The sequence below is a fragment of the Zingiber officinale genome, chromosome 8B (assembly GCF_018446385.1).
Source record: "Zingiber officinale cultivar Zhangliang chromosome 8B, Zo_v1.1, whole genome shotgun sequence".
NCBI lineage: Eukaryota > Viridiplantae > Streptophyta > Magnoliopsida > Zingiberales > Zingiberaceae > Zingiber > Zingiber officinale.
The window spans coordinates 14,728,924-14,746,479 of NC_056001.1; the positions used below are offsets into that span (position 1 = coordinate 14,728,924).

Here is a 17,556-nt window from a genome sequence, read left to right on the forward strand (position 1 = left end):
AAGTGAAGATCGAATTATTGACTAGGACTTGCAAATTGAGCTGGCTAGTCGATCCATTGTAGGCCCCGAGACCCAATGGCTTCGTATTCTTTTTTAGAAGTTTGTACCACGAAGAACAAAGAATATCTTGTAGATAAATCGCACATTTGAAGTTTCAAGCCTGTCAAATCACTTAGATTTGCAGGCTTATTTAAGGAAATATGTTAGTGTCACTTTATGATTTGTCTTTTCTTAAGAGTGCTTTAGAATGTGTGCATAAACATAACAGTGACACTATAAAAAAGATTATTCATCTATAGGCGAAGGTATACGATGCTCTATAGTTCTACACGCTAGTTGCTATAGTTCCACTATTTTTTTCGCAGAACTCGATCACTGACTTAAGTGTCGGAGGGTCAAGGCCGAGGACCCTCTCCCTGACCCGACACTAATACTCTCTGTGTTACACAAAATAACGAGGAGTATTCATTTGATCAACAAAAGAATTATATTCTCAATCAATCATCTTCATCGTTTTCAGATGGGATCCCATTACATCAAATGACTTAATGAAATAAGAATTATAAAATAATATTACATGATGATATAATTTGAAGTGCATTTATTCAATCGAGTTAAAAAAACAAATTGGCTTATTAGTTCTGAAGTTCAAAAAGCATTACTCATGATAGTTTGCAAAGAATTAGTTATTTTCAAGGAAAAAAGGACTTAAATAAATAATTCACATGTTATCATTGCACAAAACAGTATGAAGATGAAATAATTCCTGACCTCCAGTATGTTTGTTGCTTAATTCTAGATACTTGTTTTCATAAAGTTAAATATATATTTATATAAAGTACATCGCGTTGATTTTATAATGATTTGGAAAAAGGAAAGTAGAGTTGCATTCCAAAATAATCTCCTAATGATCAATAATTTATACGTTATCTTCACGCAAATCAACTCTGAGGGCTGATTGGTATTTGTATTGAGAAAATTACAATTCACCCCAACACTTTTATCTTTTTTCAAGAACCTTACGAAAATTTCACAAACTTCAACTTTATTGAATAATATTACACGTTAACTATATTATCATTTCCATTATGACATATGTGTTTTACATATATAATTGCAAAAAATCTTATTTGTTCACTAATACTAATTTTAAATAAACTCAATTCACTAAAATCTAAAGTATCTTTTTTGGTAGTTCATGATGCATAAGTATTAACATAAATAATTTTTTTTTAAAATCCTTAATAATAGTTTAAATTTTAGGAATGCGTGCGGCAGGCAGGGGAAGTAGGCAGGCAGTGTCCATGCGCAACAACAAAATCTTAGTGAAGATTTGGAGAATATCTCTTTCTGCCATCCGCATAGAATAAGCAACGGAGGTGACAGGGACTCAGGGAGGCGAATAATGACCTAGACTAGCAGACATAATTTAGAAATAGGATGATAATTTAATATTAATTATGATTTAATAAATAAATTAATAGAGTCAAAATTTAAAATTGACATGACAAAATTTAAATAGATAAATAGATTAACACACACTTATAATAATTCGTTATAAATAATTTTAGTTTCAATATTTAAAATAAATAATTTAATCAAGAGGTACAATGCAAATATTTTATTTTTATATATTATCACATTACCTATCATTTTAGGCAGACCAATAAGCATGACAAAAGAGCCCAAGTGGTTATAAATAAAGCAACACTAACAAAGCACAAGAAAGAACAGAATACAAACTTAGTTAAAAGACATTTGGAAAAATGAACAAATATAAATATAAATTTGTTACGATGTATGTCAGAAATATTTGCATATTACACTGAATACAACAAAAAGCAGGTTTATCAATCTCTTACGAGCAAAATTCAATCTAAAAGACTGAGCGGAAGTGAGAATATGATCCCTAAAAATTGAGTCTATTTATCAAAACCTCTACCAAAATGATTCAGAAAAGAATGCAACTCACATAATATAGATGCCAATTAGTTATTGGCACTTTGTTTATCCTACTCGCTATCTAGTCTTCAATGTTAAGAGCTTACTGTTTGGTTTTGCGCCAAAGAATCATGTGCGGGCTGCTACATGAATTGCACATATGAGTTAACCAACCACCGACATCAGTAAGCAAATGAGATGGCTGTGGGAGAGAGAAAGGGGGAAAGGGCCAAAAAAAAAAAGAAAAAAGAAAAACCCACCTGATCGTCATTATTAAAGGAATCACTTGTTGCGTTTCTTCACTTCACTGTAAAGAATAACACCAACTACTGTGACTGTGTAACCAAGCATCCCGGTGACTGTTACTGGATTCCTGAATATTAAAATTGAGACAACCACAGCAACGGCACCTTTGGCATTTCCAAGAACCTGAAATCACCAAAGTCAGGATATTAACCACTATATAATTACAAGGTTAAACAAATTGCATAGCTATACGGAATTTTGCCCTATAGTGGTCCATGTGGCCACATATGCCCCTACATAAGGAGTCTTTCAGTGGCCTGGATATGAAAAATGCAACTATATATTATTTCAATACTCAATGAGCTCACCCAAGCCAAGCTAGATTACTATTTGAATCAAATTTAAAAAACAGAAATTAACTAGGCAGAAAAAGGATGATTAATGAAATTTATCTTAGCTGTAAAGAATCAACACAATGATAGCTCAAAATGATACGATAATTGTAATAGAACAATTATTGGACGGTTCAGAAGATCCAAGGGGTCAGAGTTAGATCTAGCCTACCAAAAGATATAGTTACAAAAGCTTTGAGAGCTAATGAGCATCCAAAATAAAATTCCAAATTCATTACTTTGTGGTAGTAAAAACTAGTGAATCAACTTATTTCAGATGAAGCATAGAGTATGTTTTTCTTCATTGAACTTTGGATGCCTATTAGTCAGGTTCAGAAACGTCCCATTTGCATTTTGTTATTTATCATTATCTATTATGTATTAGATGCGCAACCGTTTCCAATTATCATGCATTATGGATATGATTAATGTTTTTTTCAATAGTGAACCCATATTCATCTGTAAATTTGATCACATATCATTTGCATGCACTCATCAAAACCTTAATAAAGGAGTCGCAAATCATGCAACTGGTTTGCTGCTAGTTAGGCATTTACTAAATTAATGGTCTGTTAAAGATTGGGAGAAGTTATTTGTTTAATTAACGAATCAAACAGATCAACAGATTCCACCTACCTAGAACTTAAAAAATACTTCATTTCTGCTGGATTTAACTTATTACAAAGCAAGATACTCAAACAAGAAATGCTAACTGCTATCTACAGTAGATAGTTTGGTACTACTATAGAAGTGCCTAAAGAAGAACCATTTTATGATTGCTCGTTATATTATAATATATCTTCTAGTACTAAATATCAGAAGTCCATAGTGCTACAGTGCATACACACACACATGTGAATTGTGATATAGTTGCGTGCAGTGGACAGATTTTCATCATAATTAAAGGAAAAGATGTCGCAAAGATAACTAAGTTGGATATTCACACTCTTTTCATAATGTTTATGTTTATGCATGCCGAGACATGTCCATTGACAGGAACAAAACTTGAGAATAGAGACAAATTGATCATATCATCGGGTCAATCTCATGCAAACTATCCCAGCTGACATACTTGCACATGCTAATTGGCTTCCAAGTTCCAACTACCCAAATATGTTCATAAAATTGACAATGATGCCTCAACGGACTAGCGCAGTTGGTTCATGCAAGGGTGTTGCTATCATTAGACTTGGGGTCAATTTTCAGCGGATGCAGAATGCCCCGTTGGTTATCTCAATCCCTCCTTACATGCGTTGTTGTTGTTAGGCGAAGCCCTCCCGTGATTTACTTCCCTTCCAAACAGCGGGGGGCGGGGGGTCGCCGAGGTGACAATTTCGCCTTTTGATACCAATAAAATTGACAATGATAAAATGACTCCAGCTCTTTGAGATGATAACGTGAACTTAAACAAGAAATAGTAGTTCACTTGAAGAAAGCATCATTAGGTAATCTCCATCCTCCCATTTTAGTGTCTCACCCAAAGGATGATCACTAATGCTTGGTTGCTTGGGTGCAAAGATAGGAGGGAAGGGTGGGATAGAGAAAAGGTCACAAATTTGCACAATAATCATGGATCACTTATATACATTGCAGTGTTACTTTCTTACCTCTCCTCTTTCTTAGTTATCCATTAAAGTAACCTAAATGGCTTGAAATACTAAACTAAAATGAATAAAATTCTACTTGCCATTTTGGTTTAGTTTAACATTTTGAACTTGAAAAATGACAAATTTTGTTTAGAGACCACTATGCCTTTTGTATTTCCTAAAACAAACTGTAAACCTTCAATTCCAATCAATTGAACTTGAAAAATGACAAATTTTGTTTAGAGACCACTATGCCTTTTGTATTTCCTAAAACAAACTGTAAACCTTCAATTCCAATCAATTGAACTTTGCCAACTATACTGATTCTCTAAGAACATGACATGCCATCTCACGCTATTCTCTCATTTGTATCACCCATTGAAGTGCAACTAATTGCTTTGGACTGGTAATATCTTTGACTTTATCCTTTTTTAGTAATCCCACATATCCATCTTATCTTTGTTACACTAATTCTTGTACGTGTTTGCCTTTTTATCTACACGTCACAATGACCCATAAGTATGAGTTTTGTCATATTTTAGCGTGACAAAATTTCATTTTAGGCTAAATGGCACGCAGCTTAATACAAGAGTCTATGAACTCTTTCTTATCTTGAGCATTTAATTTTTAATCCTATTAATACTAGATTTATTCATATCTCCTCTTGAATAATATATCTAGGACATCTAAAATTATTATTTCAAAGATTATTTTATTTATTAATCTAAATTATTCTCTCATTTATTTTAATTCCGCCGATGGCGAATCAATCATGACCGGTCCCCAACTCGGATAAAAGAGGAGGGTTACGTTAAGTTGCCAACAACGTTAAAATTATGACAAATGTTCAATGAATGGATCCATTAAACTATTATGCTAATGCTAGGTTGTTCCTTAAAAGGAACGCGTTGCAGGGTCCAACTGTAACGTCTCGGCAAGGACCGTTGCATCTCCAGAACTCGGGTGTAGTTTTAAATATGCAAGAGTTCGCGTTGCAGTGTTCAACTGTAACGAATTGGTAAGGACCACTACATTTCTATGAGAACTTGAGTGTAGTGTTAAATAGGCAAGAATTCTCACACCATAGGATGGATAAGAACAAATATGATGGAAAAATTAATAATCTAAAATTTGGAACATGGAACATAGGAACTCAAATCAATGGAGGTAGTAGATACGATGATTAGGAGAAGAATTTGTATTTTGTGTATACAAAAGACAAAATGGATAGGCGAGAAGGCAAAGATGATAGAGAACTCGGATTTGTTGAAGGAAAGAATAAAATAAGAAATGGAGTGGGTATTGTTATAGATAGTTTGTTGAAGGATGAAGTTGTAGGAGTAGTTAAAAAAAGAGATAGAATTATAGTCTTTAAGGTAATAGTGGCGAAAGAAACTATGAACATAATTCGCGTATATGCACATAGGATTAGATGAAGCTACCAAATGAAAGTTTTTAGACGACTTAGATAAAGTATTACAAAACATTCCGTCAAATAAAATGATTTTAATAGGAAGTGATCTAAATGAGCATGTCAGAGTGAAAAGTGAGAAATATGAGAGAGTGCATGCGGGTTATGGATTTGGAACGAAAAATGAAAAACGGAAGACTATATTAAATTTTGTGATAACATATGACTTATATTAGCTAATACATTTTTTAGAAAAGATAAGAACACTTAATCACGTCCAAAAGTGGGAATAATTAATCGTAAATTGGCTTTCTTATGCTTCTTCTGGGCATGTCAGAGTGAAAAGTGAGAAATATGAGAAAGTACATGCGGGTTATGGATTTAGAACGAAAAATGAAAAGGGAAGACTATATTAGATTTTGTGATAACATATGACTTATATTAGCTAATACATTTTTTAGAAAAGATAAGAACACTTAATCATGTCCAAAAGTAGGAATAATAAATCGCAAAGTGGCTTTCTTATGCTTAAGAAGAAGGATAGAAAGATTTGTAAAGATTGCAAGGTTATCCCAGGAGAAAGTTTAACTATCCAACATAGGTTTGTAGTGTTGGATATACGCCTCAAGCATAATATCAATAGAAAAAAATATATACGACTCCTAAAATTTAAAAAATGGGAAACAAAATATATTTAAGGAGAAGATAGGAGTACAAGTATTAGATGAAATATATAGTGACTCTAATATGACATGGGATAAGATGGTATCAAAGTTGAAAATAATAGCTAAAAGTGTGCTCGGCGAGTCAAAGAGACATGCACAACTAAATAAGGAATATTGGTGGTGAAATTAGAAAGTATAAAAAAAAGTGAAGGAAAAATGAACAGCTTATAAGGAATTATATATTTGTAAGAATAATAAAACTTTAAAACTTATACAATAGTCAAGAAAGAGACTAAGAAAGTAGTGAATGAAGTAAAGAATTAAACTTTTGAACTATTATATCATAAATTGGATATAAAAGAAGGGGAAAAAGATATTTATAGAATAGCTGTGAGAAAAAGGAAGATAAGAGATCTTATCCAAATAAAATATATTAAAGATGAATGTAATAGGGCACTAGTAAGCGATGGAGAAATAAAAGAGCGGTAGAAGAGGTATTTTCATCAACTTTTTAATGAAGATTTAGGTGATCAACTTAACTTAGATAATTTAAGTAGGTCAAATGAGTATAGAAATTTAAATTTTTATCATAAAATTCAAACTTCAGAAGTATAAGAAGTTTTAAATGAGATGCATAATGGAAAAGTCGTTGGACCAGATGATATTCCGATAGAGATATGAAAGTGTTTAGGGAAACAAGGTATTGAATGACTTACAAAATTATTTAACATTGAAAATGAAAAAATGTCTGATCAATTACTCTAGTTCCCTTATATAAGAATAAGGGAGACGTACAAAATTATGTAAACTATAGGGGTATTAAACTAATGAGTCATACCATGAAATTTTGGGAAAAAGTAATAGAAAAAAGATTAAGGAAGAAGACCACGGTGACTGAAAATCAATTTGGGTTCATGCCTGAAAGGTCGACAATAGAAATTATACATCTTCTTAGACAACTAATTGAAAAATATTAGGAGCAAAAATAAGATCTATATATGGTATTTATTGACTTAAAAACAACTTATGATAGAGTTCTAAGAGAAATTATATGAAGAATTTTAGAAAAAAGAGGTATTAGCGTAACATATATTGAACTAATTAAGGATATGTACGAGGATGTAACGACCAGAGTAAAGACTTTAGACGAAGTAACTGAAACATTTCTAATAAAGATAAGGTAACATCAAGGATAAGGTCTAAGTTTCTATTTTTTTTACACTAATTATAGATGAACTCACTACACACATTCAAGACACAGTATTGTGGTGCATGTTGTTTACAGATGATATTATTTTAGTAGATGAAATATGTGAAGGAGTAAATGTTAAACTAGAATCTTCGCAGGAAACACTAGAAGGGAAAGGTTTTGACTTAGTAGAATAAAGACAGAATATATAGAATTTAAGTTTGTTAAGATAAGAGATGATGAGTTGCCTAGGACCGAAAACTTTAAATATTTAGGATCATTTTTACAAAATGATGGAGGGATTACAAAAGATGTATTACATAGAATACAAGCAAGATGATTGAAATGGAGGAGAGCATCAAGTACCTCTAAAACTTAAAGGAAAGTTCTACAAAACCGCAATTAAACCTGCTATGTTATATGAAGCTGAATGTTAGACTATGACTCGAGCACATGAGTAGAAGATGAGAGTTACATATATGAGGATGTTAAAATGGATGTATGAACATACGAGGATGGACAGAATAAGAGATAAAAGCATTAAAGAGAAAGTCAGAGTTGCATTTATTGAGAGAAAAACTCCGAGAGACGTTTAATATGGTACAGGCATGTACTTAAACGACCAATAAATGCTCCAGTTAGGAGCTAGGCGATGTGAAACTATGACAAACACACATATCAAATGAGGAAAATCAAAAAATACTTGGTTAACAACAATAAAATAAGATAAAATTTATTTAAGTACAGATGATGATATATGATCCTGTCTGAAGGCGCTGAGACGACACGCTAGCTCCGGTAGGTGATGATTTAATGAACAAGAAACTCCTCGAGATCTGAAGAGAACTCCTCAACGATCCTGCGCACAGTTAGACGAGCCAACGTTAGTGACCTAAGTCTAGGGTGGGAATCCTTGGCTAGGCCCTCCGACGCTCAAGTTAGTTTCCTTTCTTCGAAAGTGGAAGAAGAATAGTAACCGAAAATGCCAGAAAGTAGGGTTTCAGATGCGAATGCTTATATTTGCATACCTTGCCAACGGAGAGGATTCTCCTTTTTATACCACCTTACATAATCTCTGCCATCGTGAAGTGATCGTTCGTTTGTTAGAGTTTGTTAGAAGTTGAAAAAAATACAATCTAAACGTCGTGCAATAATCCTCTGAGGAATCTTTTTTTCTATCCCAGATGTACCTTCTTTGTCATTTATGACTTGAACCCCCTGATGACATATGCAAAGGAGTGTATTGGTGTAACTGATTAATGAAGAAGTTTTGAGAGAATATATCCCGATAAGTTTGTCAGGCTGTCATTAGGTTGTCGACTACTTGTCTGCTAAATATATTTCGACCGATCATTAAGCCGATCGTATATTGAGAATACCCTTTGTTGAATATATCCCGACCAGTCGTTAAGCTGGTCGTATATTGAACATACCTTTATCGATCATTAAGCCGGTTGTATACTGAGAATACCATCTATTGAATATATCCTAGTCGGTCGTTAAGCTGGTCGTATATTAAGAATACCTTCTATTGTATATATCTTAGCCGACCGTTAAACCGGTCGTACATTAAGAATACCTTCTGTTAAATATATTTTGGCCGATCGTTAAGCCGGGAGCATATTGAGCATACCTTCTGTTAAAAATATATCCCGGCCGATTATTAAGCCAGTCGTATGCTAAAAGTTTTATAAAACTGAGTACCTTTAAGCTCAATCGGGCTTTGCCCGATCGAGCGGACACAAGCACCCTTATGCTCGCTCGGCCTTCGCTCGGCCAATCATATGCTAGAAGCTTTGTAAGGCTGGGCACCTTTAAGCTCGATCGGGCTCTGCCAGGTCAAGCGCACACGAGCACCCTTATGCTCGTTCAGCCTTCGCTCGGCTGATCGTATGCTAGAAGCTTTGTAAGGCTGAGCACCTTTAAGCTCGATCGAGCTCTTCCCGGTCAAGCGCAGACAAACACCCTCATACTCATTCGGCCTTCGCTCGGCCGATTGTATGCTAGAAGCTTTGTAAGGATGAGCACCTTTAAGCTCGATCGGACTCTGCCCTGTCGAGCGCACAGAAGCACCCTTATACTCGTTCGGCCTTCGCTCGGCTGATCGTATGCTAGAAGCTTTGTAAGGCTGAGCACCTTTAAGCTCGATCGGGCTCTGCCCGGTCGAGCGCACATGAGCACCCTTTTGCTCGTTCGGCCTTCGCTCAGCCGATCATATGCTAGAAGCTTTATAAGGTTGAGCACCTTTAAGCTCGATCGAGCTCTGCCCGGTCAAACGCACACAAGCACCCTTATACTCGTTCGGCCTTCGCTCGGCCAATCGTATGCTAGAAGCTTTGTAAGGCTGAGCACCTTTAAGTTCGATCGGGCTCTACCTGGTCGAGCGCACACGAGCACCCTTATGCTCGTTTGGCCTTCACTCGACCGATCGTATGCTAGAAGTGTAAAGCTGAGCACCTTTAAGCTCGATCGAGCTCTGCCCAGTCGAGCACACACAAACACCCTTATACTCGTTCGGCCTTCGCTCGGCTGATCATATGATAGAAATTTTATAAGGTTGAGTGCCTTTAAACTCAATCGGGCTTTGCCCAGTCAAGCGCACAAAGGAACCCTTATGTTCGTTCGGCCTTCGTTCGGCCGATCGTATGCTAAAAGCTTTACAAGGCTGAGTACTTTTAAGCTCGATCAGGCTTTGCCCGGTCGAGCATACACAGGCACCCTTATGTTCGTTTGACCTTCGTTCGGCCAAGCGTATGCTAAAAGCTTTATAAGGCTGAGTACCTTTAAGTTCGATCGGGCTTTGCCCAGTCGAGCACACACAGGCACCCTTATGTTGAATCGGGTTTATGACTGGTCGACCCTATCAGAGCATTCTGCTCAAAGAACGCTTGGGCGCGCTCTCAGGACTCTGATGTAGGGCAATCAATCAGGACTAGTTAATAAACATTCACCCTATCCCAACCTTGATCACCACTTCATCCTAATTTTGATATCCTTGTCATTTTCTGAATCCGCTCGTCATAACCCGTATCAATATAGATAGAGCTTAATGGCGTAAAAAGATCCATATAACCGACTCCACCAAGTGGGATAAGGGTTGATCGTTGTTGTTGTATTCTCTCATTTATTTTCTTATTATCAAAGATACATTTAAAATTTTCAATTTTAATTCTACATATCTGAAAATCTTTAGTTTCTAACAACTGTCTCCACAATCCGAGGTTCAAGTTTATTAGATTTAAGATATCATCAATAGAACAATATCAATTGGAATTCGATATATATTGATGAATTTATCTTGAATATGATAAATCAGGTTATCTAATATCAAAGAAAAAAAAAGCTAAAAAAAGAAAGATCTTGAAGCCGACACATAATGCACACATATTGTTTTTAAAAATCATTTGCTTAAACAAACAATAATTACAAAACCACTTACTACATTACCATACATATTCTTTATCATATTGATAATCAGATTTCCCTTGTCTAAATCCACTATATAATTAGCTAGGGATTCTACCTAAGGAAATGAAAATCAAATACAGATCATTCTCTTCTTCTCCATATTTCTCTTTTAATTGTCGTACTAAATAAATAGCATTTCTAGTTAATCTTTGGAATTGGAACATTAAACTAAATAAAATTTTACATATTGTCATTTTATCTTTTATTCTTTTCTTAATCATTATTAGCCATTGTGACTCTTATCCTTCTATTATTATTACATTATCAATCAAATCTATTCTTATATGTCACCTTGATCCTTACAAAATAGTATACAAAACCTTTTCAGTGATTCTTCAAACATATTCTTAATCTAAAAACTTTATTGAATAATTTAGTTGACCAAACTATAGTTTGATGCAAGTGTTCCGTTAGAGCACCAGATCTCTGTCAAGTGTTGTTTACAGAGCTCTCTTAGTCAACTTATCTGGAAGGTAACTAACCATTCCAAATAATATCATGTCTTGTTATACTATGAACGAGTAGCCTTGTGATTGGGAAAATGCTATTGGATTTTCATCTAGTCGTTGCATTTGCCTCTAGTGTGGCCAACTAATTTATGTTCTCTAAACATGCAAGCAAAGATTGGTTCCAACAATATACTTTGTTGCAATTGTAGCCAAAATTAGCAGATTTTTTTTTTAAAAAAAAGGGAAAAGATAAAAATGGAATAACCTTTCAATTACACTACTGGACAAGAACATCTAGAAAAGAGTAATTTTAAATTAATAACTAAGGCTTCAAATTCTGTAAATCATATACATAATAAGAGAATTCATAACACAGATGAATTAATTTTTGGGAGCCAGGGAATGTATAAGAATGAATAGAATATAAATTTCTTCTCTATAGTTTAAAAATCTTTTGAAGTCTATAATAAAAGAGAACTAAATGGCATCACCATAGAGCCTACCTGGAGAGTCAAAGCGCTCGTATGTTTGGTCACCAAGAAGTTGGTCAAATTCACAAAATAGGCAAGAGAAGAATTAAACAATAGGTACCATATAATTCTGATATCTTTTCTAGCAAGTGCCAATGTGATGCCAACCACATTCTCCTCCATGATTATAGCAGCAGGGAGTAATAAAACAACTGCAATTGGAGCCATATACAGGAGAAGATTCATAGAATTTAGTTTTTCCCTGATGAGAAAGACAAACGAAAGTATTCAGGACTGTGTTTATGAAAGGAAAAAAAAAAAAAACTGTCATAGTTTACCAGAAAACAAGAAAATAAATATCCTAGCATAAATAGGAAAAAAATGAATAACCTTGTCGAAAAGGAGATTTGCAAAAGAAACAAGTGGATATACAATTCAGAATAAATAAATATTACCCTTCAGACGACAACAATATCCCTTGCAACACTGACTTAAGTGCTCTTGCAGCAGTTGCACCTATGCACATGAGAAAGCCAAACAAATGGAAACTTGGTTCTCCCTGAAATGTTAAACATAAAACTTATCATTATATCGCAATTCTAGAATCAAATAACCAGTATCAAACATGGTTAATTTCTCATCAAATAAGTTTTGAAAGTAGATAACAATTTGACCTCTGGCAATATCAAGATAAGGCAAAATTATCAAAATTAGCACTAAACAAAAAATTGATCCCCGTGCAAGGCAAAAAAAACTCTTTCAGAAACTCAATTAATACTTATCAGGATAGAATGTTCATTGAGAAATTAACAGGAGCTAATATGATAATTAAATAATTTCTGAAGAATGTTATTGCATGCAAATAAAAAGGATGCCTTGCATTTCTTCCCCAATGATTTCGTCTTCCAGTAATAATAGAGGCAATATCGAGCAACAAAGACATAGCACTCAACGTGATTACGATGGATCTACTAATCCAAAAGAATAAAAAATTTGGCAAACGTACCCCGCTGGCAATGACGACACCAGAGACTACTGGAATAAGAGTAATGTAGGTGATCCAGGATTCTCTCTTCACGGTCATAATATATGCGAACACGGCGGTGAAGAAGGGCGTGGTTGCTCCCACCGCCTGATTGAACGACACCGGAAGGTACTTGAGGGACACATTCCCACTAACAACCGAGCTGCAGAAGACGAGGCTGAGCGCCACGATCTTCACCAGCTGCAGCCGCGACCGCACGGTCTGCATCGGCGCCACCCTCAGCCAGGCGATAGCGACGTAGCTGAGTAACGAACACGCCGCCATATGACACATCGTGAGGAAGATGGGGTACCTGAAGCCGTAGTTGCTAAGAAGGTATTTGTTGAGGAGGAGCACACCGATGTTGGAGGCGTACCACGACGCCACCAGAAAGAAGGTAAAGAACCGGCCGCTAGCCAACGGCGACCAGTTGCCCTTGGTGCTCATCCTCCTCTTCGCCTCCGCCTCAGCCAAGACCGATGCCGCCTCTCGCCGGGGTTCGATTACGTGGAAATGGGGGTCGATTTAGGGGATTGGAAGGCGATTGGAAGTACAAGAGGTCTATCAGAAATGAGAAAGGGTGGAGTTTGGGGATTTGGAAGAAGAATGGAGCGGATCCGAGAGGAAATGCAGGGATTCTTCGACAGGAAAGAGGGGGAAAAGGGAGAAATGGAAACAAAGGCGGCCTTCCAGTCGATTAAAGAATAGAATTTTATTTTAATTAAAAGTTCTAAATGGATAGCTTCAAAATAATTATAAAAAAACCTTTAAATAGTAAAAAATAAAAATGTATATTTTTATTTGAAAATTTCATTACACTCTTCAGAAGTTTATTTTTCAAATGAGTATTTTATTTTACCTTTCGCAGAATCTTTACTATTGTATTTTTTGCATTCGTAGTTAACAAATTACATACTTAAACTCTCACTTGTATATTCCCATGTAAACTTTGATTATTATTCTTTCATTGTCAGCATTACAAATATGACTTAGGGTTATGAGTCAGCTTAAATAATTAAATTAATTAAATAAAATCACATATTAAGAGTTTATTTATCACAAAATTTCATTCTATGATCATCAAATGTGATGTTTGGTACAATAATCTGAAATATTTTTCACAGATTTATTGGTATGAAGTCATAAATATAGATGTGGCATGAATTCAATATGCATTATGACAACAATGTTATGATATATGTGGCATACATACTCCATTATGTCTCCAATAATGCCAGCTAGCTGTATGATCAAAGAACATGTTAAAATTTTAGGAAGGTTTCATAAAGTCCAAGGCAAACTGCTGCTCGGTTGTTTGAGAACTCTTTCTCGATGAATAATTGGTCTGTGTTTCCAGGTTGCTGGTGGAGAATGAACTTACAGAGGACCTGAGCGATTCAGGCCCTTCTGTCGCAATTCTCTTGCATAGGGCGTCACAATTGCTTATCACTTCAGTAAGCCTGCCTTTGAGTTCACCAACATCTACCTGTAATTGATTCACTACAACATTGGACAAAATGTCAAAAAAATCAATTAATGATTTCAAATGGGAAAAAAAAACTTAGTCCGATGGCAACAGTGAACATCTTTTCTGCGTAACTGTGGAATAGAAAATATCAACCGCTTCCGAATCTAATTGTCTAGTTCTTTGTCAATATGATAATAGGAAGCGGAGAAGGTAACCTTCAGCCAGACTGTTAGCAGTTGATCTCATGGAGGAAACTGAATAATTGAAGCGCTGAAGAAGCTTAATTGCCAAAGCATCTGCAGTATCAATCTTGTTTTCGATCTCTTCCTGCATCATTGGATTCATTTGTAGTAGGAGAAATTATGGCAATCGCGGAGAAATGTAGGTATCAACTACTACCCAATGCACTAAAAATCTACTTAGCTATCGTTGTCATTTATTTTAGAATTTATTGTACCAAGACATGAAAAAGGGAACCTTGAATTACTTTTTAACCATTGGTCTATTATAGGTTAAAATGAATGGCTGTTGGTAACATACTAAAACTGGTAAAATAAGATGCTAGAAGATACACTTTTACCAATAATGAAGGATAACAAACTAATCTAAGAATACTCCCATCTGAATAATAACTGGAATTTTGTTTGACTATCAGTTCAACTCGAAACATGGTACTTTTCAGCACTTATCCAATAAGCCAGATCAAACAATCTCAGTTGAGCGACAGCTCATTAACAGTGATTCCTAATAATTGTAATCTGAATGGTAGGAACTATAATTATGTCTATTATGGAAATTCCTGCATACTCTGAAAAAGGAAAGCTACCGTCCAGGCCATAGCAAGATTCTATTCAACATATTCTAGTTAATGTCCCCTATAACCAAATTCATTTTCAAATATATTGCTGCACTATTGCAAAATTCTCACAGGCCGAGTATATATTCTTTGCAATTGCATGATCAAATGTGATTCCACTTTCTTGTTATCACTTTTATGCATCAAATCTAATCATTCTTCTATGATTCTATCAACATGAAGTATTATCAATTAACCATAGTAAAAGTACAAGTATCACACTCAAAATATTTCCTAACAAATTGCTGCACTAAAATACAATTTGCTCTAGCTAAAGTGATCCACAACTAATAGAAATGTAATGTATACGAGAGGATATTATAAGTATCCCGGAAAGAATATTTTTTTTTTGCAAATTGCTACATAATACATTGCAACTTGCTCTGACGATTGTGATCTATATCTGACATAGAAACATAATTATAACGTATATGAGCCATCATATCAATTTAAAACAGGAAATATTTTCAAATCATAGACCTATCTATCAAAAGACAATAACAACCAACATAAACAAACGACCTTCAAAAAAAATCTAGAGATCCACAGATCTCATATCAACTAGCATTGATTGATTTCTCACACAACTATTGTGTTCCATCAGCAATGTTGCTCTGTTTGCAATTCACAGATGAAACAACTTCTAGTCCTAGAACTCGGTATTTATCCAAAATCTATTCAAGTTAATCCAAAGGATAAGTGTAATTCTTCTTCGCACAGAATACTAGGTTAGCTCAACAATGCATTTACACCCATTTATCAGGTGGAACCAATAGAAGCTTCCACTAGTCTTTGAGTCCGGAAGAAATAGTACAATCCAGGACAAGATAAATCTTGGAATGCATAGTACAAACACAATTTAATACTTAAAAAAGTTACATTAGACAGGATAATACCTGCTTCTTGCTGATTTTACTGGCCTTCTCTTCCTGCCACTCACGGTACACAGAGAAGAGCTCCATCAGAACCTTTGGATTCAAAGTACCTAATATGAAGAGACCAGGAAAGCATCCAGCAATCACAATGGTGAAAAATTGACAAAGAGAGATGAAAATTATTCATATCTAAATACAAATACAGCTACGGATTTTATGATGTCTGAGCACTTTTATAATGCAAATTAACTACCAAACAAAATCTCTGTTCCGCAACATTGTTCGGAGCGTTCAGCAAACCATACAATCTCATCAAAGTTGCAATCTTAAAAGAGTAAAGAAACAAGATCACCTGAAATAGGTGCGGACGACGATGACGAGGGTTTCCTGACAAGAATATCGGATAAGCTGGATTCCGTCGGAAGCGGCGAGTTAAGCAGCGGCGGCGCCTGCAACAATCAAAATCAACAAGAATATGAATAAGATTGAGTTTTCAAACTAAATAAGAACAATAAGCGAGTACCGAGCAAGAGGAATAGTAGTCCTACGATCTTGAGGGCCCTGACGCGCTCCAGAAGGGGATCTACGCTCTCGGTCCTCTCAGAAACGGTGGTGATTTCATCGATCGGCTGAGAATATGAAAAGGGAGAAATTGAAACGAAATAAAGGAGATAAATCAACGTAAAGAATCGAACATAAAGGATTTAGGGTTCGGAATCGGAGTAACTTGTTGCTGCTGTTGCTTGGAAAGGAGGGACTCGGAGGCGCCCATGGGAGTCCTTGTTACTTATCGGCAGTAGAGAAACCGCAGAAGGACTCTCTGTTACCTGCCGGCGGTGGTTAGCTATGGCCAAGTCGCGGCTGATTGATCGCCCGTCCGGTGGCCGTCCCTCGCCAGCATTCGCGTCGCCCGTCCGATGAAATTGAAGCTAGATAGTCAATGAAAGTGTAGGGCTTCGATACCCGAAAGGCCGAAAATTGTCTCCTTCTTTTTAAAATAAAAAGCACAATAATAAGTTTTTAAATATATATATATATTATGACTCATCATTAATAAATTTAAATATATCAAAAGGTTTAATTCTAAATATTTGTTTTTTAAATAAAAATAAAAAAAATCTTATGTGGCCTGATATGTTTTTAATGGTAAAGAACAGTGCAGATAAAAATAATAATAATGAAAACAGTAGAATGTAATAAAACAAATAAGACGGTAAGCTGCTGTAGATCATTAAATAATTAGGGATGATAATACATAAACACCATCAATTGTAAATAAAAAACATAAAATAAATAGAGATAACTTTTTTGATAATTTAAAAATATTGTAATAAATTAGTCCAGGTTCACAATGCAATCATGATCGAAACCGAATCTAACGTGATGCTTACTCTCCTTGTCCTCAAGTTCGTATCCACGTCTGTCTCTCACAACAACCCTTCTCAACCCTTTTCAATGGATAACTCAATCAGATATTCAAATCTTAAAATTTAATTTCATATTTTGTTCATCAAAT

General features: G+C 35.2%; 2 protein-coding genes across 7 annotated transcripts; both read right to left on the reverse strand.

The window, feature by feature from the left end:
* Positions 1-1,747: 1,747 nt before the first annotated feature.
* Positions 1,748-13,547, reverse strand: LOC122017705 (probable sugar phosphate/phosphate translocator At3g11320). Of its 6 annotated transcripts, none has more exons than XR_006121428.1 (5): positions 12,824-13,547; positions 12,273-12,376; positions 11,939-12,079; positions 2,202-2,370; positions 1,748-2,081 (listed from the first exon to the last, which is right to left on the reverse strand). XR_006121428.1 is itself a non-coding variant. In XM_042575379.1 (5 exons), exons 1-4 carry the CDS (start codon positions 13,286-13,288, stop codon positions 2,224-2,226), a joined length of 945 nt encoding a protein of 314 aa, XP_042431313.1. In that variant the 5' UTR covers positions 13,289-13,546; the 3' UTR covers positions 1,748-2,084; positions 2,202-2,223. The 6 variants fall into 6 exon arrangements, 4 of the variants coding, with proteins under 4 accessions (XP_042431313.1, XP_042431311.1, XP_042431314.1 ...); XR_006121429.1 differs by having other exon boundaries at positions 1,748-2,084; XM_042575379.1 differs by having other exon boundaries at positions 1,748-2,084; positions 11,851-12,079; positions 12,824-13,546.
* Positions 13,548-13,990: 443 nt separating this feature from the next.
* Positions 13,991-17,016, reverse strand: LOC122016931. Its single transcript, XM_042574368.1, has 6 exons — positions 16,768-17,016; positions 16,589-16,669; positions 16,393-16,489; positions 16,062-16,150; positions 14,525-14,636; positions 13,991-14,341 (listed from the first exon to the last, which is right to left on the reverse strand). The coding sequence occupies exons 1-6, from the start codon at positions 16,810-16,812 to the stop codon at positions 14,112-14,114; spliced, it is 654 nt and encodes a 217-aa protein (XP_042430302.1). The 5' UTR covers positions 16,813-17,016; the 3' UTR covers positions 13,991-14,111.
* Between the last annotated feature and the right edge of the window lie 540 nt (positions 17,017-17,556).

Coding starts and splice junctions, on each gene's coding strand:
- LOC122017705 (XM_042575379.1), bottom strand. CDS start 13,288: ATGAGCACCAAGGGCAACTGGTCGCCGTTGGCTAGCGGCCGGTTCTTT. Junction 12,377..12,823: donor GTGTCGTCATTGCCAGCGGG/GTACGTTTGCCA, acceptor TTAACATTTCAG/GGAGAACCAAGTTTCCATTT. Junction 2,371..11,850: donor CGAGCGCTTTGACTCTCCAG/GTAGGCTCTATG, acceptor TGGTGATTTCAG/GTTCTTGGAAATGCCAAAGG.
- LOC122016931 (XM_042574368.1), bottom strand. CDS start 16,812: ATGGGCGCCTCCGAGTCCCTCCTTTCCAAGCAACAGCAGCAACAA. Junction 16,670..16,767: donor CCAAGCAACAGCAGCAACAA/GTTACTCCGATT, acceptor TCATATTCTCAG/CCGATCGATGAAATCACCAC. Junction 16,151..16,392: donor GTCGTCCGCACCTATTTCAG/GTGATCTTGTTT, acceptor TCTTCATATTAG/GTACTTTGAATCCAAAGGTT.